Source organism: Mytilus galloprovincialis, chromosome 8 (genome assembly GCF_965363235.1).
Source record: "Mytilus galloprovincialis chromosome 8, xbMytGall1.hap1.1, whole genome shotgun sequence".
NCBI lineage: Eukaryota > Metazoa > Mollusca > Bivalvia > Mytilida > Mytilidae > Mytilus > Mytilus galloprovincialis.
This window is the reverse complement of record NC_134845.1, coordinates 77,912,253-77,935,226: the sequence shown is the minus strand read 5'-3', so window position 1 is coordinate 77,935,226 and position 22,974 is coordinate 77,912,253. Positions and strand designations below refer to the sequence as shown.

At 32.9% G+C, this 22,974-nt stretch overlaps 1 protein-coding gene across 2 annotated transcripts; it reads left to right on the top strand.

Annotated features, from left to right (window-relative positions):
* The first annotated feature begins 2,910 nt into the window (after positions 1-2,910).
* Positions 2,911-21,998, top strand: LOC143042622 (stomatin-like). 2 transcript variants are annotated; one of them, XM_076215023.1, is made up of 9 exons: positions 2,941-3,080; positions 8,070-8,111; positions 13,284-13,420; positions 16,990-17,062; positions 18,424-18,506; positions 19,654-19,857; positions 20,512-20,567; positions 20,983-21,061; positions 21,501-21,998. In XM_076215023.1, the coding sequence occupies exons 1-9, from the start codon at positions 3,056-3,058 to the stop codon at positions 21,687-21,689; spliced, it is 888 nt and encodes a 295-aa protein (XP_076071138.1). In that variant the 5' UTR covers positions 2,941-3,055; the 3' UTR covers positions 21,690-21,998. The 2 variants fall into 2 exon arrangements, with proteins under 2 accessions (XP_076071140.1, XP_076071138.1); XM_076215025.1 differs by lacking the exon at positions 8,070-8,111 and having other exon boundaries at positions 2,911-3,080.
* Positions 21,999-22,974: the final 976 nt, after the last annotated feature.

Here is a 22,974-nt window from a genome sequence, read left to right as displayed (position 1 = left end):
ATTTTTTATTGGCTGCCTATATCACGTATTTAAATGTTCCGTACTTCTTAAACGGGTAACTGGTTTCGCATGGTACAATATATCAGTGCAGAAAGTTCAGATATCGGTCAAAAGAAAATCAGAATGTACTTTCACCTAAATACAAGGATGTTTTTGTCAAAATTCAGGAAACAGTTTTACATGGAAAGAAATCAATCATTTGAAATTAGAGTTTTTTATATTCGGTTGGGTTTACTTATGATATTCGAGTGGGTATACTTGCTATATTCGAATGAGTATATACTAAACATATTCGAGTTGGTATACTTATGACAAAATAGAGAGTCTACTAAGGTTATTCGAGTTGGTATACTTGTGACAAATTAGTGAGTAGACTAAAGATATTCGAGTGGGTATACTTAGATATTCGACCGGGTATTTTCAAAAGATTCGAATGAAGATACTTACGATATTCGAACACTGTACAGCACCAATACCAGATGCGTTTTCTGCGATTATGATATTTTAAAGAAATATGTATAATAATGAAAAATATCAACCACCTAAGTATGCTTAATCCCACTGAAACAGGGATTTTTCGATGGTGTTACAAGAGCGCAATTATTATTTTACTTTTTACAGGCATTTCTTTTTACCAAGGATAGTGCCAAAATGAGATCCTGTCTGACTCTTGATTGCATGGATGAAAAAGGATTGGATTTTGTTTTGTTTGAAAGCTCACTAAACTAAGTTTAAATAATCCAGAAAATTAAATTTTTAAAAGTCAAATTTATAAATTCAATGTTTTTACGAAGTCCTGAGTCATTCAAATTTTGTCTTTCCAATTCAGTGAAAAAGAAGTGTTTTTCAACGTAATACAGTGGAGGGTTGATATCTCACAAAACATGTTTAACCCCAAAGCATTTCTGAGCCTGTCCCAAGTCAGGAGCCCAGGCCTTTGTTAGTCTTGTATGTTTTTTGTTTTTTTTAATTTAGTTCATTTTTATGTTTCGAAGTTTAGTGTGACGTCCAATTTCACTGAACTAGTACACATTTTTGTTTAGGGGCCAGCTGAAGCCCGCACATATTTTCTCTGTGTTGAAGACCCATTGGAGACCTTGGGCTTTTGGCTCTTTGTCGGGTTGTTGTCTCTTTGACACATTCCCCATTTCCATTCTCAATTTTATTTTAGGTTAACATTTGCCGCATGACTTTTACTACTTTTTGGCTGGAATATAACGCAGACATTTCTAGTAACTGAAACTGCTACCTATATTTTCTAGAATGTGTAGTCTTCAAGAGATAAATATGGAACACAACTAGCACCCTATGGAAAATCCATTACAAATAATTGCGCTCTGGTAACATATCATAAGCCTGGTATATTTGATGAGGTTTTTTTAAACTGTTGAACCAGGATCATATACATTTGTATATACATGTAGCCCATGTATATATATGTCTCTGGTTAAGCTGATGAAACTAATTTATAGTTATGATGATCTATGATATCACTCGATCCTTTTCCGTATCGGCAAATTGTGAAATGAAGAAAATCAAAAGAGTCATGAAAGTTAATACGCTCAACTTCCAAGCAAATATTGCAGCTCGCAAACTAAGCAATGCTAGAAACAGTTTGTTTCGGCAAATTTCGTTGAGCCCGGATATCAGGCATTGCTGCAATTCGCAAGTTGTTGTAAGCTTGTAGAAAGCTGATTCAAATAAATTAAATAATTCTATAAAAAAGTGAAATGTAAGATCGAGTCTTATTTATCAAAATGACACGAGACTTTTTCGAATTCAAATTTTAAAGTGCAAATGTTCAAATTATTTCCAATGATCTGTTTTGTATAGAGCGACGTCACGATGTAATTATTCTTTTATGCTGAGACTGCTATAACACAGTGGTGGGGTAGTCTCAGTTGTATGTAGAAACTGTCTGGGCAATGAATTTTATCACTTTAAAATTTGTAGTAATGATGGACTAGGAAACCGTCAAAGCTTAACTATACGTATAGAGATTTTACTCACATTAAATTCAAAATCTTTGTATTAAAATTATTTAAATAAGTTTGCGACAAATACAACTTGATAAGACAAAATTTACTGTGTAGCACAATTTATTTATTAAAAGGGGGGGGGGGGGGGCGGCAATTTATTTTTTTTGGAATTTGTCACCCAATTTGAGAGGAATTTAAAAAAAATGATGCTAATATTATACATGTTATACAATCGAACTGTTATATTTTATATAGCATAAAAATAAAATTGAGAATGGAAATGGGGAATGTGTCAAAAGAGACAACAACCCGACCATAGAAAAAAACACAACAGCAGAAGGTCACCAGCAGGTCTTCAATGTAGCGAGAAATTCCCGCACCCGGAGGCGTCCTTCAACTGACCCCTAAACAAATATATACTAGTTCAGTGATAATGAACGCCGTACTAATTTCTAAATTGTACACAAAAAACTAAAATTAAAATAATACAAGACTAACAAATGTTAGGGCCTATAGATAAAATTCTATATTTTTCATCAGTGGCATCAGTGTTTTAAATCCGCCCCAAGTTACTGAATTAACAAGATTTATTTACAATATAAAATTAAGATCTTTGTCAACACCAAATGATATATTATTTTTTGGACGTTTTAGTTTTACGCATTTGATTACAGATCATTACAAATAACCTACATATCTATCTTTTCCCATTACAAACGTTCATACATTTTTAAAACCATGTGACTTTTCAATATACTTCTTAATGGGATATTTTTAGAAAAATCGATCGGTGCAAATGTGACCTTTAATCCAACAGGTAAATTGAAAAGGTAGATAACAAAACTTATATCAAACACATATCTATTGATTAAATACATACGTGTATATTTCATAATGTATACTTCATGGTCATGTGTGTTGTGACGTATCTAAGTGTGGTTTTCCGGCCATTTCAACACAACTACTTATTACCTGTGACTATTTAAATTTCGTTACAGGGATCACGACAACACATTTTTTTGGATAAAGCTTACGTTTTGTGAGAATACTCACAGTTTATTAATCTGGATACTGAAATGTCACAGTCCAATGTTAATAAAGGTAGGCAATCTGTAACATTTTACGATTTTTTTATTGATTTGCATTTATATGTCAAGGTAAAAAACATAGGGGTGTGGCTGTTTGCATGGGCGAGCAACATAAGCACACAGCTGGTTAGCCTTGGTGAGGGCAAAATTTGGGACACGGACGATTCCACATTTAACTACCGACTGCGGAAATATTTATAATTTGGCACATTTATGAAGCGTTAAACTGTTATAAACAGTTAAAATTGTATTGTTTATAAAATGATGTTAGTCTGTTGTTTTTGCATGAATACATTTGTCTCGCTGGCTAATTGGCTGAATATAAAATACACAGATGCACACTAAAAAAAAATTCTAATGCGCTGTATCTAAAAATAGGAAAATCCTCCCGTTTACTAATAAACATGTGATATTAAAATAAGTTTTGTTTTTTTTTTGGTTTGTTTCGTTTTCGATTGATTTGTTTTGTTTTTGTGTGATCTTTGTCATTTTTTTTATGTTACTAGACATTTGATAGATATAATGTATAATATTCGTAAATTATTATAAATCAGTAAATTATTATTGTATTCAGATCAATGACCAGCATTAACCAGTAACTTTTTGCGCACTATGAAATTGACATAAAATATCTGACAATCTGTATACGTATCACTATATCTAATGATTTTCTGCCAATATACCTCCGAATCGTAAAAAAAACTTTATTGGACTGAACTAATATTATTTAATTTGCATTTATCACAACTAGCCTAAGACATAATTGCAATCATGGTGAATGTTTGGGAGTAGAGCATATAAGGGCGTGTTATGAAGCGAATTAAGTTCTATATAATTTTTGAGTACTAGTATAATACATAAAAAAGAAGATGTGATATGATTACCAATTAGACAACTCTCACGTCACTCTCCACAAGAGACCGAATGACACAGAAATTAACAACTTACTATAGGTCACCGTACTTCAACAATGAGCAAAGCCCGTACTGCATATATTCAAAGTTTTGAAACTGCTACCCTGGCTTTTTTATGTTGGTACTTGTTTTTGGTCCCCCTACCCCCTTTTCCTAGCGAGGATTTTTCAGTATTGTATACAAATCCGTGTTCCTACATTTGTCCTAGACAATTAGAAATATATCAAAATTGAATTGTCGTATATTTTATATGTTATTTTCTGTCGAGACCTTTCCAATTGTGAACTTTCAATTTCTAAGTAACAACATTCCAGCAGCACCTGCATACGGGGTATATATCTCCCAATTGATACGATATTCCCTTGCTTGCATTTCCTATCATGATTTTCTTGATAGAGGGTTGCTGCTGACAAGGAAGCTATTAAAGAGTTCCAAATGGTGAAGTTGAAATCATCCCTTCGTAAATTTTACGGACGCTATCACGAGTTGGTTGACCATTATGGAATAACCGTTTCTAACATGATATCGGATATGTTATTACGTCGCAAATACAATCCCCTTCCCTTTCATGAATGTGACCTACCGAATTAGACTATTTACCGGATTTGTTATCACATAAGTAACACGACGGGTGCCACATGTGGATAAGGATCTGCTTACCCTTCCGGAGCACCTGAGATCACCCCTAGTTTTTGGTGGGGTTCGTGTTGCTTATCCTTTAGTTTTTTATGTTGTGTTATGTGTACTTTTGTTTGTCTGTTTGTCTTTTTCATTTTTAGCCATGGCGGTAATTGTCAGTTTATTTTCGATTTATGAGTTTGACTGTCCCTCTGGTATCTTTTTCCCTCTTTTTTAGATCTTAGAAACTATTTACGCATGCATATACTTATTTGTAATATTCAAGTACACTTATATGTTGAGGATATCCGTTAACAACTTATTGTCGGTCTTATGCGACTTTAAAAATATATATTTGGGGTCACGTGTTAAAGCAATTCATCGATGATACAATCATAAACAGCAACCTATTGACAAACTGACAAACATATAATGGTATAATGCGGCTGTTTACCGATATATCTAACATTATCTTTATCCATCTATGGGTGCATTTCTCTCTAACACAAACGATGCAAACGGCTAAGCGCGCATTTGCTCTTAACATACGTTTGCATCTACATAAACTTTGACAAACTATGCACTCGCTAAAAATGCGTCTACTGTTTGTCGTTCATCGTTTGTTAGAATAAACACTACAATTGTTACGTCACCCTGATTAAACGATTAACAACAGTTTTGTTTGTCATATATTGTATATATTTTCGTTTGCCATAGCATGTATTATATGCTTCTTGCAAATAAAGTATTCATTCATTCAACAACAAGTGCATGCATTGTTGAAACTTCAAACAGGGTCAGTAAACACTGATTAAACGATGTATTTGTTTCTATTTTTTGTATCGTTAAAAGTTAACAACAAACGCCACACAACGTTTACAAATTTTGGTTAGAGAGAAATGCACTCTTAATTATTCGTCGCTTGATCATGGCGATTTTAATTCATTGTTGGATCAAGAAGGGGTCCAGAAGTAGAAACCCTAGAGGTTTTTTTGGGGACCTTTTTTATCACTTAAAATCGACATGATTTAGGTTGAAATCTCCCTTCTTTCTATGTTGCCATGAACCCATGCAGTAAAAACCTTCTTTGAAAATTTCTTGATCCACACCCTTCCACCGTTTACATTTTTGCTAATCATTTAATGTACATGATGTAATGACTTAGCACAAATCAAACCAAATATGAAAGGACTGATTTTTCAGACGTTGAGGTTGCTTTACAATTTAAAAATATTAAAATGACTGAGAAAAACATAAAACGAAAATGCTGAGTTTTCGGTCTCAAAAAAAAATGAAACACACTTTTCTAACCTCGACGAAAATTGGGTTTGTCTCCACCTTTTCCAGGTTCAAAATCCTTTGACCCTCTTATGGGTGTAATTTGTGCCTCATAAACATGATAAAGTTTTTGTTTATATAATAAAATCCGTAAATCTAAACAATTATGGATCCTCTCCTGTTAGTTTAAACATATTTATTTATAGTGGTTTGGGAAACAAGTTTTGCAACTTATATTAACCCCTTTCCACTTTGCGGGTGCGAGTGCTGCCTTGTAGCGGCATTAACCTGCTCTTTTTCGAAATCTACAAGGGGGTCTTTAACGTGTTAGAGATATGGCTCTCTCTTAACACGGTTCGACCATTTATCGTCCCCTTCCAACGGACTATTGTCGTTTCCTCAAGACCATTCTCGCAAATGGTATCAAGGGAGAGCCGAAAATTCAGTCTCTGAAATTTTCATCACGGAACGGGAATCGAACCAGGAACCTTTGTGTTAGTGGTCCGATGCACTAACCACTACAACAATGCTCTCCTATTCATTATGATTAACTACACTTTATTGAATGATATAGTTTACTTTTGTTTTACCACACTTATTGCATTTTTGTCGAGCCTTCGACTTTAGTCGAAAAAGCGAGACATAGCGATCCTACATTCCGTCGGCGTCGGCGTCGTCGTCGGCGGCGGCGGTGTCCACAAATATTCACTCTGTGGTTAAAGTTTTTGAAATTTTAATAACTTTCCTAAACTATCCTTGAATTGTACGAAACTTGGACAGAAGCTTGTTTATGTTCATAAGATAGTATCCAGAAGTAAATTTTGTAAAAATAAAATTCCATTTTTTCCGTATTTTACTTATAAATGGACTTAGTTTTTTCTGCCAGGAAACATTACATTCACTCTGTGGTTAAAGTTTTTTAAAATTTTAATAACTTTCTTAAACTATCCTGGAAATGTACAAAACTTGACCAGAAGCTTATTTATGATCAGGAGATAGTATCCAGAAGTAAATTTTGTAAAAATAAAATTCCATTTTTTCCGTATTTTACTTATAAATGGACTTAGTTTTTCTGCGGGAAAACATTACATTCACTCTTTGGTTAAAGTTTTTAAAATTTTAATAACTTTCTTAAACTATCCTGGATTTCTACCAAACTTGGACAGAAGCTTATTTATGATCATTAGATAGTATCCAGAAGTAAATTTTGTAAAAATAAAATTCCATTTTTTCCGTATTTTACTTATAAATGGACTTAGTTTTTCTGCGGGAAAACATTACATTCACTCTGTGGTTAAAGTTTTTAAAATTTTAATAACTTTCTTAAACTATCCTGGATTTCTACCAAACTTGGACAGAAGCTTGTTTATGATCATTAGATAGTATCCAGAAGTAAATTTTGTAAAACGATAAATCCATTTTTTCCGTATTCTACTTTAAATGGACTTAGATTTTCTGACAGCAACACATTCACTCTGTGGTTAAATTTTTAAAAATTTTGATAACTTTCTTATACTGTTTTTAATTTGTACCAAACTTGGACAGAAGCTTGTTTATGATCAAAAGCTAGTATCTAGAAGGAAATTTTGTTAATATTTTGTACCTGCGTATCTGTATTTTACTTATTAATGGACTTAGTTTTTCTTCCAGTTAACATTACATACAGTCATGACAGTCTGCAGTTAAAGTATTTAAAACCTTTTTTAAGATTCTTAAAAACCTAACTTGGACAGAAGCTTCTGACAATGAAAAGATAGTATCGAGAGGAATAATTTTATTGATTTTTTTCATCTTTTTTGATGAGTGTGTGATTAACAACAAAAGTAGGCGAGACCCTGGGTTCCGCGGAACCCTTACAATTTTTTTCATATATATATATATTAATTTAAATAAACGTCCATAATCATGTGATAATCATGATAATAGGGTACATTTCATAACTATAGATTTAAACAGTAACACGACACCAACGTTTACACTTAATTCCCTTCGATAGATTATTCCGGGGAAAAAATAATAATTGAATAAAAAACAAACAATTATATGTAGAACAGAACAGTGTATTTATTCACGCTGGAAGTGATGTGTTTAAATTCCAGTAAAATATATCGTCTGTATTAAAAAAAAAAATAAAAAAAATTGAGACGCATGGTGCGGTCTCAAATCTTGAATCTTTAGACTTGTATTTTTAGATGAAAAGTCGATCCTTGTACGTTCTGCACATAACAATACAAGTAAGTTTGATCAGTTTTGGACAGTGGTCTAAACGGGATATAAATGTCCATTTTTAGAATCTACAGCTAATTTGTTTTTATACTATAGACGCGGAAGAAAGCTCATTATCATTTGTGATTGTTGTTACATCATATTCCATTGAGTTTGTAGACCAAGGTAGTATCTTTGGTTAGCTTACTTGCTAGCTGAACTGCGAAGTCATTATTAGGCTAGGTAAATTACCCTCTTTTAAGAGTAGACTAGTCCGACAGATAACCAATCTATCTGTCTGTATGACCAGACTACTTCGAAAGGAGGGTAGTATTTCTTACCCAATAATGACTTCACGCTTCAGCTAGCTAGAAAGCTAACCAAAGATGTAACCTTTTCCTACACACTTAATGGAATCTGCTGTAAGAGATATCAAACCATCTGTAAGCTAAGCGTGCCCATCACAGATACATGTATAAGAAAAATGGGCCATATATCCATCATGTATACATGTACATGTATCATTTGGACCATATTTTTTTTTATTGTTTTTATTACAAGTCAAAATAAGTGAAAATTGGTATCATGAATACATGCACATGTACATGTATTATTTGGACCATTTTTTTTTCTTTTTATTACAAGTCAAAATAAGTGAAAATTGGTATCAAGCTTGTTTAGGTTTTTCACGTATATATGTTTGTATATATATGTATTCATACAACCGTAATACTAACATTAAGTTCACCGAAAATTATGACTGGTACTTAGACCCCGTTCACACTAGCATTTTTGTTAATCGATCTAATTTGAATCGATCTAAATAAAACCAGTTAGCGTTCACATTATCCTTAATCATAGCGATCTCTATCGGTCTTATCTGAACCACTGCGTTCACATTACAATTAAAAACGCAATCGATCTGACCTTTTTACCCGTAAAACTGTAAACATTGTTTATAAATAGAACTGATTTATCAAATTCATGTGCAATACATCAATACACATACTTGAAAGAAAGTAAAAGTTATTGTTTATCTTGAATCACAAGTTAAAATGTTGATACCGGTGTTATTGCAGTTTTCTTTAAATTTGAAAAAAAATAACTGTGGCAACAAAGTTACAACACGACGAAATACTGCGGTTCCTGAAAAGAGAAAAAATCAAAATCTAAGAAAAAAGACACATATTTCGCAAATCTATGCTACGGCTAAGACAACATGTTTTCAGTCCTATTTTAAAGGCCTGTTAACAGAGAAATATGGGTTAAACAACGAACCTCTGGGATAATTTTGCCGCTATACATGCGCATAAGTTATTTTCGATTCAATCGTACTAGTTTAAACCGATCTCTGCGTTCACATTTAACGTAAGATCGGTTTACTTTAGATCGATTCAAACTAAACTACCTCTTTTGGTGTTTTAGTTTAGACCGATTGAAGATCGATTCACAGCGTTCACATTGCCCCTTAAATCGATCTAAAGTGAACCGGTCTAGTTTAAATCGATATAAATGTTCTAGTGTGAACGGGGTCTAAGTTGACTTTCAAAAAGAGAAAATCTTCGTTATTTTGGAATCGGTTTTAAATTCAAATATCTCCGCAAATTAAACCTAAATTGGACGCCAGATTATCTCGTTTTGACCATTTCCCTGGCTTGGTGGACGCTTAGGGTGGCGGCGTTCAAATTGCCTTTTTGTACAGCAGAAACTGTTAACCGTTTGTCTTGCAAAGAGTCAATTGCTATTCGTATTGTGAAAAAATGTACTTTTTAAATTTGACCTATGGTTTAATGAAACAGCTTGGTTAAGTGATTTTCACAAGAAATTAATATATAAGATTCAATTTAAAAGTTTATAGCATAGCATTGATGACTTTTTGCAAGTGAGTGGAGAACTACTGTCTGCTTTAAATGTCTGTTGGTGTGATGCTACTGCTGCTTATGATCAAATATGTGTCCACTAAAAATCGAGCTAATTCTCTCAAGCTTAATCAAACTTTCTTTGGAAAATCAAACTTAATCAAACTTTTTTTCCGTAGAAAATCAAGCTTAATCAATCATTCTGTAAACTAAAATAAAATAAAACTTTCTGTAGAAATCAGAGCTTAAAATATATTTCTGTACAAAATCAAGCACAATCAAACTTTCCGTAGAAAATCAAGCTTTATCAAACTTTCCGTAGAAAATCAAGCTTCATCAAACTTTCCTAAGCATATCAACTTTTGATAAGCTCTTTACAGAAATTAACCTTTTCTTCATAAGCATTTATGTTTTCTTTGCATAGCGCTGTAATAATGTGCAACCTCTCCCCTCGGGCAAGACATGCATTATTTGTTTCTCATCTGCATGAACATACATGCCATTTACTCTTTAATAAACTGCATAATCAGTCAATTATATTTTCTGTTTTAACTTAAAATAAAAAAAAAATAATCTTTCGGCGAGCTTTCAAATGCTTTCCTCTGTATTTCAACAAGACACAAACAATTTCTGCTCTCATAAGTATGGTTATAAGAATATATAATCCTTTCACGGATTTGGCTATACTTTTTGGAACTCAGTCTGGATTATAGCTCTTCATCTTTTATATAAGCTTTGGATTTTACATATTTTCGACACGAGCATCACTGAAGAGACATGTATTGTCGAGATGCTCATCTAGTGCAGAAAAATTGGTACCATTAATGTTATTATAAGAAGCTGTTAGGTATAAAGCACGGACACACATTTGACTATCTATCACACTGACCATACAGTCTGGTAAGGTCCGTGAATGCCTGATTAATCTGTTCAAATGGTGTGCAAGTAACTTACTGCCAACGATATAGGATCCATTTATTTCTTGTTTGAAAGTTACCATGCGTCAGGATTATTCTTTTTTCTGTCTAGAAACAAGTTTTTGTTTTGGAGGTCAAGATGAAATTCTTAAACGTGAAGGTTTAAACCAGTAAATATATATATATATATATATATATGTTTTTACTTGGCGTTCTTCAAACATACAAATTCAAATGTTGATGTTGCTATACCAAATGATAAACAACAATTTTAACTGCCATAAAAAGTTAAAGGGGAAAGGAACACTTCAATAGAATTAAGCGTCGATTTCACCTCAACACAAATATTTTTAAAGCAGCCTCCCTCTCTTTCTAGTAAGAAATATTTGTGTTAGAGATGAAATCTTACCTCCATCACTTTAAGATATGGACCGCAAAATGTCTGTTGGAAAGATTTTGAGAACCATGACACACACACACATACGTTTCGATTCAATATAATATTTTTTTTAGTATCAACACATGTATCACACTCAATTGTAAGACAACTAAACATTTATATATATTTCTCGTTTTTATATAAATTAGACCGTTGGTTTTCTCGTTTTACTGGTTTTACACTTGTATATAGCTTGCTGTTCGGTTTGAGCCAATGCTCCGTGTTGAAGGCCGTACCTTGACCTATAATGTTTTACTTCTATAAATAGTTACTTGGATGGAGAGTTGTTTTATTGGCACTCATACCACATCTTCCCATATCTATATATAATCTTATCACATGACCCCTCTTACTAACACAAAAACATGTACATTTGAAGTTTTCATTCTATAGTATAGGATTTTTCATGATTTTAAAAACCAAAGTTCAAGTGATCCAGATTTCGTGCACATGCGGATTTAGGGGACACGGGGCCCTGATTCCCTTGTGGAGCTACATTTTATTGTTAATGCATAAACTTTAATTTACATGCCCATCTCCTAACGTTACCTAGTCAGGAAGTTTTCCCCCATTTTATTCCTGGATTAGCTTCTGACATGCGTGAAAAAAGTTCCTTTGGGAAATTGCAATGTTTACTTTACAAAAACGAAACCCACATCTTATTTAATTCGTCAGTAGAAATTGCGGGTACATAAATTGATGATTTAAACAAAATATCAAATTTAACCTTGACATTGCAAAATGTCGATACTAATTATAATTGATATTGACACAAAATATAAATGGGAGAGATCCGATTGCGCCAAAATATTATTAACTAAATAAGCAAGTTAATATTAGTTATATTGATTGTCTTTTAACAAATGACAAACCATATCGATTTCAAAGTGGTTTGTTCTATTTGGATATATAACTTTTGACGTCACGGCTGAGAAATTTGGAAATGATCTAGTGTTTATATAACGTAGAAAAAAGAAATGCGTTATTAAAGAAAATTTATTTTTAAATACATATTGTGTTCTTATATCCAGTGTGAAAAGATGTTCGTTGTATGATTTTGAATAGAATTTTTAATGTTGATATTTAATTGTCAAATTCTTATTCTCTAAAAGTGCAAAAATGTACAAATTACAGGGGCGGATCCAGCCATGCATTTTAAAAAGGTGGCGTTCCCAACCCAGGACAAGGGGGGTTCCAACTATATGTCCCAATTCATATGCATTGAGCGGCAAAAAAAAGTTGGATTCAGATCCCCGGACCCCCCCCCCCCCTTTTGGATCCGCCAATGAAATATATATTATTTTTTAATCTCAGAAGAACTCTTGCAAATCAAAAATTATAATATAATACATCTGTTTAGTGTTGCATTTTTTAAATAATAGAACAGGTGAAGTATAATAAACTAGGTAAACTTGTGTTTAAAAATATTTTTTTAATAATCCTTCATTTGATTAACTTTAACCTGAACTTCAAAGCCCCACTTTATGTATCACAACATTAAACAGGAATATTTGTATGCCCTAACCTAGGGGCATTGTGTTTTTGGGTCTGTGCGCCCGTCCGTTCGTCCGTCTATCCCGCTTCATGTTAAAGTTTTTGGTCAAAATAGTTTTGATGAAGTTGAATTGAAGTCCAATCAACTTTAAACTTTGTACATATGTTTACATTCCTGAAACATGGGTCGTTATACAGATTTGTATAGTCTTTAAAAAAAACATAATCCACTTATGCCGTGCCTTCATGGAAGCCATACCGAGTTAGGTAAAATATCTTGAGTAATAATGAAGTACAATGTATGATTATAGCGTGAACCACTTTCAAATTGTCATGATTTACAATAAATAGAAAATATCATCTTCCACACATATGACAAAGAAAATACTGAGATATTATTTTTAAGTTGAATTATTAATTAGGATAAAAAAAGTTCTAAGGTTCACGTATTGTCTTTCTTTTAAAAAAAACCAACTTATTTATATATTGCAGGTTACCAAATGGGTGACCAGAGGAACATGCAGGATTCATCCGAGGACGGGATCGGATGCTGCGGATGTATATTGATGGGACTATCGTATCTTCTTGTCGCCTTGTTCTTTCCCTTTTCTCTTTGTATGACAATAAAGGTAAGTAAAAAACAATGAGATATGGTAGAACTCGAATAACTCAGCGCCCTCTATCCACTAAAATTTTGGAAAGATATCGTACTGCCGTGTCCAATTTTATTAATAAAGTACAGATCCGGTGTTTTGCTATAAGGATATGAAATGCTCCGTAATACTTAAGAACTTTCGGGGTCCTCTGCTTTTTGTCGAGCCTGCAACTTTTGTTGCAGAAAGCTCGACATAGGGATAGTGATCCGGCGGCGGTGGCGTTAGTTCACTTCTTAAAAGCTTTATCTGACCTTGACCTCATTTTCATGGTTCATTGGTCAATGGTAAGTTTTCTTGGTTAAGTTTATGTGACAGTTGTAATAAAGCTTTATATTTAGGACTATCAACATAATATCAATGATTAGTAAAGAAGGCGAGACATTTCAGCGTGTGCTCTCTTGTGGCAAATTAATACACAACTTAAAAATTTTAAACGTGTTGAAATTTCACAATCGGCAAACTTCGGTTGGTTCCGATTTTCGGAAACGGCCGAGTTGTGACGAATATAGAAATTAATTGGCTAATGTAACAATTAAATTGTTGTCAGATTCTTGAACCAAAGTTTGGAACAGGATATTTTGAGCAATGTTAGATATCAATAAATCAGAAGATCATTTATTTTTTTTACGGTTTTGGCTAATTTGTGTCAGTAAAGGTTCCGAACAGGCACATGTTCAAACTTCTCGGACCCGACTAAACTTTATGGTTCACTACACAAAATCGCAGTGGTTTGGACCTGTTTTATAGAAGCATTCAAGATTGATGTTGATGATAAAACTATTTTGACATCAGTACATTTTTGATTGACTGTGACAGTCACAATTTTCTTAACGACTATCCTGACTGTCACGACTATTATGACTTTATTGACTGTTTAGTCATGACAATCATGACTATTTTAACTAAAACCATTGAAATCACCCGTAGGTTTAAAAAACTAAGACAACCCTTTCGTCATCAACCAATCAAATATTTATGGAATAGAGCAGCTCGATACGGAAATCAATTATATTGTGTCACATACTATAATTAAATATGTAGTGTATGGCAATAAAGATTTGAATTGAATTATTATTATTAAAAGACCTGAATGATGTGTCGTATCTCTAATAACTAAAGTGACAGAAGGGACGATCATTTGCTTTTCGAGGGAGAATTTTTTCGCGGGATGCCTCAACTCTTCACCTGTAACTCGATTAATGTTTAGATATGCAGTCATTCTATTTGGAGTAAGGAGGGTCAATGGTCGTATTCCGATTTACCAATAACCAAGTATTGTTGTTTTTATATAAGTCCCTAATATGTGTGAAGTATTTGCTACTGAACGTTACTCAAACAACAATCAACTGTTAAAGTAAATAATTCTGCCGGAAAATTAAATATTTCACCATTGCCCTCTTTTCAAATGTATATTTAATTATCCTATCATCAGGTTAACCATTATGATTACCAATAAATAGGTGAATTGAGGACCTTTAAAAATCATTCGTCCATACATGGCATCCATTAATGGTTGTTTACTTAATTGATTCGGATGTTATTTCACATTCCATACATATTCATAATTTGTCATAATGAATTATGATAGGTTAAATATGGATCGAGTATATGTTTACTTACAATCATGTTACACGTCTAATTGGCGATCATATCACATTCAATAATTTTTAGGCAGTGGCTATTTGACCGGCACCGGCAAAATAGCAAATTTGCTATTTAGCCGGCACTGATTAAATTGTATCTCAATAATCTCACTGGCATTAAAATGTAAGAATAATAATTAAATATCAATTTTTTTTATTCAAAACCTTTTGTTACTGTTGCTCATATAAACACTTAAACTTGTTATCTAAAAATTAACAAAAAAAACTATGTTGCATACACATGGAAAATTTGAAAAAAAATAAACATATGGTGAATCTTTTAAGAATAGGAGTGAAGTAATAAGATAAATTTAAAAGTAAAAAATACAAATATGATAATAGTCACTTTGTAGCTATACTACATTCTGGAAACTAGTATACTCTTTTTATTTACGGAAACAGCATTGTGATTGTGTTGCCGATGCAATGGCAGAACGGTCTTATAGTCCCCAGTACCATAAGAAGACATGAGAAATACAATTATAATCAAGCGATTATCTGGCTTGGTCATTTGAACATAAACCGTGAAAAAATAAAAATTTCATCAGACACATTTTTTTTTTCAGTATTAGAAAGGAAAGGAAATGGTCCTTGATTTTTATAATTATATTTGAGAATTAAAAGTTGAAAAAAAAAGATTAAAACATAAAAATGTAATTGTATTTATTTTTGTATTTTCTCATTTTAAAAATACCATGTACGTTACCGTGACAGACGCTGTTCCTTATTAATCTAGCTCAACCCAATACACATTAGAAAATTTTTTTTCTCTAATTATTTTTTCTTCAAATTTATTTATCATATATTGAGTTTCAAAAGTTGATTTTTAACTACTGAAAATATGATTTTTGTGGGGTCATGTAGAGCCCATGAAATTGTGAGAATGCAATATTTTTCACGATTAACACCAAGCAAGCAACTATTAATATTGTCTTTCATGTCTGTTTTATGATGTATTTTTGCACAACACTATTTTTATCACTGGCAGGATATTTAAACCATAGATTTTACACAGATTTGAAAATCAACTTTTTTAAAAATATTTTAGAAAAAAACATATTTAATAATGTATTTACAAATGTGTTTTCATGCTTTTAATTAATATTATAAAGTTATAAATTATTTATTTATGAAAATCTTTTATTTTTGATTGTACTGTATTTTTATTAATGCTTGATATTGTGATAAAATTATTTTAAATTATTATTAAGCTGTTTTATACTCTACTAATCACATCAATGAACAGTTTTATTCAGTGCCTGCTAAATAGCAAATTTGCTATTTTGCCGGTGCCGGTCAAATAGGCACTGCCTTATTTTTATGTTGATTTTTGAGTTTCTAGTGAAGTGTGGAGACAGTTAAATGTGTAGTTGAGCATTGTGAGTTCAAAACCCGCACGTAAGAAGCGACTATGATTCTCAGTTTGCCTGTCGAAGGTCGGCGCTACTCACTGCTTCCCCCTGTACGAATTGAAACTGACCGTCACTATAAACCAAATATTAACGAAAGTGGCATCAAGTATCAACAAGCTTTTGTTGTTTTTATATATTTTAATGTTTAATATATTATTTTTTATCTTTTCTAATAAAACAAAACAGCCTTTCCGTGACAATGTTAAAATGATGCATAGATAATTTGTGCTGGAAAGAACATGGGAAAAATATATCTAATATGTATGTTCCTGATAGACCTGAATGCTTCTTTTTATAATTTTATAGGGTTGTTAAAGCGTTGATTATGCACAATTTTTTAATATCATCATAAAGTATGTGCTTCGTTTAGCATGTTTCCACTCTACTAAAATTATAAAAAGAAGCATTCAATTCTATCATGAATTAAATCCCATGATATTTCAATTTATGAATAGGCAAACTTAAGGAAAAGTATCTCTTTCTTCAGATTGTAACGGAGTATGAACGAGCTGTAATCTTTCGATTGGGTCGAGTACTGCCAGGAGGGGCGAAAGGACCTGGTGAGTTCATTAGATACTTTAAAAAAACCTTTGAATTTCTAATGCAAATGGCAGGGGCGGATGCAGGAATTTTCGAAAGGGGGGATGCTAACCCAGGGCACCCAGGGCAAAGGGGGGGGGGGGTGCAAAACATATGTCCCGATACAAATGCATTGATCGGCAAAAATAAAGGGGGGTGCGCACCCCCGGAACCCCCCCCCCCCTGGATCCGCCACTGAATGGCTAAAAATTTTAGATTCTGCAAGAAAAATTTCGATACTCCCTCTCTTTCTTTCAGTCCTTATTTTAGATTTCAAACAAATGAATATTATGTATGTATATACAATTTTTATATAAGTAAAACTATATATTATAAGCATTTTAAATTGTTGTCTGCTCTTTGGTTGGGTTGTTGTCCCATTGACACATTCCCCATTTCTATTGTTTATTTTAATTTGTTCTCTCAGTTCTAGGTAGTTTTTTTAATAAATGATAATAAAATATTTATTTTATATATTAGCCATGTGTCACTAATTTATAACAACATGCTGTTCACTAATTCTCTTATCGGGACCAAATAGCCTAAAGCTGTACTCGTAAAAGAATTAAAATTTATAGTAACATAGAAATTAAAGCATTATTCACAGAGACGGATTTAGAGGGGCAGTGGGCACGGGCCCACCCCCCCCTTTTTTTGGAAAAAAAAATAGTTGTGTATATAGGGAATCACTGAAGGGTGACCAGAGCGGGCCCCCTCAAAGGCAGTCAGTGGGCCCCCACTTACGAAAATTCCTGGATCCGGCACTGCTTCAAACTAATAGTCTGGTTTAATTTGTTAATAGCAAACGTGTTGCTCGCAGTTACGACGAAACAGAGCTCTGAATGGCTTTCTATTTTGGCTGACGTGTCAAAAAAAAAAATACAATTATTATGCAATATGAATGATCTTCCGGTTTTGAATTTATAATTAGAAATCATATCAGAGGACCATTCCATCAATAAATGAATTCTTTCGCAGAGGCGGATTTAGAGGGATACCCGGTCCCTCTTTTGTGGGAAAAATTTGATTGATTATATAGGGAATCACTGAATCAAGACTGAAGCGGGGTCCCACTTAGGTAGTCAGTACCATTCCTGTATTAAAATTTCTGGCCATGATCCGCCACTCTTTCAATTAATAGTACGCTTGATAAGAGCTTTAAAGGCTAGAATGGGAAAGTCCAGCAATGAGAATATTTCTATACCCAATTCGTTGGGGTTGAAATAGTTTGAATACCTACATATATACACTATAAACCAGCACAACCTGGGACCAAGTGATAAGTTTTCATACAACTGCATGATATGTACCTTTTTCTGACGTTTTAATTTTTTTTTTGCAGGAATGTTCTTCATATTACCATGTCTTGATGAGTTCAAAAAGGTCGATCTCCGTACAGTATCATATGACGTCCCACCTCAAGAGGTAAGAGCACGTATTTAAGGTGGGACCTAACACTACAGCTGGGAGATAACTCTGTAAAGTCAGCTAAATGTTTTAATTACGGTTGTGTTGTAAAAGGAAAATTAAGCTTCTCAATGGTCAAAATTGGTGTTTGTGTCACTGCTATATAACCAGTGTAATTTTTCTGACAAAACCGTTGGTTCAAAACTTTTGAAATTTTTATATTTTTGTTATAGGGTCAAAGTAAATACTTTAACAAAATTTTATGAAAATTGAACGAGTCAAATTAATTTTAGTGAAAGTGTTTGGTACCACCTTAAAAGAATGTCACCAATAAAAAAGAAAATTAATAATTATTTCATTCTTATATACAAATTAAGCACGTTTTACATTGTTTTAAACAAGGGAACATTTATAACAAAAAGAAATAAACATTGTCATGTTCCATCATCATCTTTATTATAATTTTTGTTAACATTATTAAAAAAACAAATTAACAAGTGAAAACACGTTAAACCATTAGTCTTGTTATGTAATCTGTGTAAAAGGGGAGAGCAAATATCACGATGAAAAATAGCAATAGACTGTACTTTTTCTGTTAAGATTACCATACAAACAAGTAAACAAAAAAGATCTGAAAAGTATTGCAGTACTTCTTTCTTAAAGATATTTGTTCTATGCTAAAAATTGCTTACTATATATTTAGTAATAGTGTAAAAAGTAAAATTACAAAAATACTAAACTCCAAGGAAAATTCAAACGTAAAGTCAATTATCAAATGGCAAAATCAAAAGCTTAAAATTCATCAAACTGATTGACACCAACTGTCATATTCCTGACTTGGTACAGGCATTTTTGGTGGATTAAATCTGGTTTTAAAGCTAGCTTAACCTCTCAATCGTATGATAGTCCCATACAATTCCAGAATATTGAATGCGGTGTTTGAACAAACCAATCAGACATAATTAGTAAAATGTCAATAATAGGGGTACTGCGGTCAACATTGTGTTATAATCTAAATCACTATAAAAACAAATATGTTAATGATTTGCAAGCACCAATCAACTCCTGTGGCCTTTTGAGTTCTGAATTGGTTCAGGTTGTTTCACCTAAGTTTATTGTACCAGTTATGTTCGTGTTATCATATTTATTTATGTACTCCTTTCAGATTTTAACCAAAGATTCCGTAACAGTAGCCGTAGACGCCGTTATCTACAGCCGTATTTTCGACCCTACAATGTCTGTGTGTAACGTGGAAAACGCAGATTCCTCTACTCGATTATTGGCAGCCACAACCTTGAGAAATGTCCTTGGAACTAAAAACATGTCTGAACTCCTGACTGAAAGGGATTCTATTGCTCACCAAATGCAGGTTGGTATATTTAGTATGTCTATAACCAAAGTTTTTGTTCTGTAGAACATTTATCAACTTTTTGTCTCGTCGAAGTCAGGAAAATGAGACTTGAACATGCTGTTTCCAGAGATGTTGACAGCAATGGTGGTGTAATATCATTTTGTTAAATTTTGTGATCAACATTTTAAGGGAGATTGTCAATGGTAACTCATTACATGGATATTTGATCACATGCAGTTTGAGTATCATTGGTACATCTCATTATTACCGCCCCTTAGTCATTGTTTATCGATTGTGGAGTTTTACATACTAATATTGGGGCCTCGGTGACTGAGTGTTCGAAGTAGTTACTACTGCAATCTCTAGCCAGTCAACCCTAAGGTTGTGAGTTCGAATCCCGCTCGTGGAGGTGCACTCGACTCCAATCTTAATTTACTAGGTTCGTCATTTTCCCCACTGAAGGTCGGTGGTTTTCTTCGGGCACTCTGGCTTCCTCCACCGTTAAAAAACTGTCCGCCACAAAATATCCCAAAAGCGGTGCTTAAAAATGGCGTTAAAACACCAAAATTCTAAATCAAATCATACTAATATGTTAAAGATTGCGATTTAAAAGAGAAAGCCTGTGGAAGATAGCAATACACATTTCCTCAAGTTTCTTTTTCTATTTTTCAGTCTATCTTAGACGAATCAACAGATCCCTGGGGAATCAAGGTAGAGAGAGTTGAAATGTAAGTATCAGTTATGTCCCTTGTACTCAAAATTGTATTTATCATGTATATCCCGTTTCAAAGAGGGTACAAAAAGGATAAAATTGGCAGAATAGAGGGGGAAAATAAGAAATGATCGGCAAAAAAATTAAAACAGAAAAGAAAAGAATGTGGGTGTACAAAAATGGCCAAGAATAGAGAAAAATGGTCTAAACATTTGATAATACAGAAATGAAGCTTTCAGTGACCCTCATCATTACCAAATGTAATCTTTGTCAAACATCTTCTATGAGTTGTTTTTCAAGAAGCTCTAGAGGGATAGCAACTGTCATTTTCTTGTAACTTTTTCTCTTCGTTTTTATAATTAATTGTTTCTTAAATAAGCATCTCATGTTCTGCACATTAGTTGTAAATATTTACATTTCTTTTATTACAGTAAGGATGTCAGACTTCCGGTACAACTCCAGAGAGCAATGGCTGCCGAGGCGGAAGCTTCAAGGGAAGCCCGTGCTAAGGTTTGTTCACAAAACAGTTTTTGGGTTTTTTTTTTAGGGTATCTTTTTGTATTTTGAAGCTTTTTCTTTTTAAGAGCAAAAAATTACTCTAAGCATACTTTGTAAGAAATAAATGACGTTATCCTTTAATCAAAGGGTTCTCCAAATTTATCATGAGTTTATGGTGTTGTTCTTTTATTTATTTTTTATGAGTTCATGATGTTGTTTTATTATCGATTTATTTATCGACATAATCACGCCAATGTAAATAAGTTAGCCTCAATAAGTTCATGATGTTGCTCTTTTATTTAACCGTAATCTGTTCACGACGTTGTTATATTATCAATTTGTCACCGGTTCATCGTTGTAAAAAAAGTAAGCCTCATGTCTGTAACTCAGTAAACGCTTCTATTTTGATGTATTAAACAAGATATTTATATATTTCGTTTATTTTCACTAGGTATTAGCAGCTGAGGGAGAACAGCGTGCCTCACGTGCTCTGAAAGAAGCAGCCGACATCATGGCCCAATCACCAGCCGCCATTCAGCTTCGTTATTTGCAGACATTGAACAGCATAGCAGCAGAGAGGAATTCCACCATTATTTTCCCATTACCTATGGATTTGTTGAGTGGATTTGGCAAGAAATAGAACTGATATTTTTATGTTGTTTTTATCCAATGTTGTTTGTATAATATAAAAGATGGATTATGCTAGAAAATAGCAACAGTCAAACAATATTACTATATATATATATATAACAAAATATGCATTGCCATGTGATATCCTGAATATGCCTTAATTATAAAAATGAGAATAAAAACGAGATTTTTAGTCGTTTAAGAAGTGAATAGTGAGTGACCTAAAGATGTATACATTCACGTTTTCTTGTCGCTGCTGGAAAGTTAGCTTTTTCGCAATCGTACTGTGTTTCTAATTCCAATTTTTACCTTTTTATTATCAAGAAAATGGCCATGCATTCTCCTCCATCAGAGGCATAACTCGCGAGGCACTGTTGGCTGTTTTTTTTAAAAATGATACTATTATTGCTTTGATGATTAAGATGGTCTGTTTTATGTTAGATTGAGATGACAATCAAACCTCTTCTTAAACATCTCAAACCATTCAAGTTTTTTGGTTTGTTTTTAAGTATGTTTTAATACTAAGTGCTTAGGTATTTCCTTCATTTCAGGGTGAACTCTTTTTGCAACTAATGTTGCCATATTGAGTGATATTATATGTTACAGTTTCAATACATGCGGGTGTTTGATATTAAGGCTAGATTCAGGGGAAAATCCCCATTTCTCATTCACAGGTCAAATGAATACAGGACTACAAAAGGTTCTTTCGTTTTTACTATTAAATGTAATTTAGGGCTTAAAAGAAATATTCAATTTGGAAAATCAATTTGTTAAAAACGAAACGAATAAGTGGGTTGATACATTAAAAATGTATCTTTTCAAAATAACAATCAAATTTTAATTTGCCTGACTGGCTTTTACATTATTGAAATGACATATATTAGAAATATATTTATTTTATTTTTTAAATTGTAAAACCAATAATAGATCTTTAAAAAACTTGTTCCAATTTATTGAAATGTCAAAGGTATTAAAAGAAAATAGGGTGATATACATTTTTATATTTATCTATACTTCTTTCTTTAAAAAAAATCCACTTGAAGCACGTGAAATAATAATTACCTGATAAGCAATACATATACCTTTGACGTCAGTCAGATAACTACAAGAATATGGTTGTAGGTCTCTTAATTACTATGTTTTATTTTGTATCTGTATCATATTGCTGTCGCCAGGTGTTATCAGTATTGCATAGTTTAGTTGTTATGGTAACATAAGATATCGTCTGTTCCATAACAAACCGATTGTACATAAGGGGTAAATGCGTATTTAAAAGCTTGCCTGTTTTTAAAGTT

Bases quoted from the DNA above. Each gene is read 5' to 3' on its own strand.
- LOC143042622 (XM_076215023.1), top strand. From the start codon at position 3,056: ATGTCACAGTCCAATGTTAATAAAG. The intron at 8,112-13,283 runs GTAAGTTTGATC...TATATATTGCAG, and splicing joins TTCTGCACATAACAATACAA to GTTACCAAATGGGTGACCAG. The intron at 17,063-18,423 runs GTGAGTTCATTA...TTTTTTTTGCAG, and splicing joins AGGAGGGGCGAAAGGACCTG to GAATGTTCTTCATATTACCA.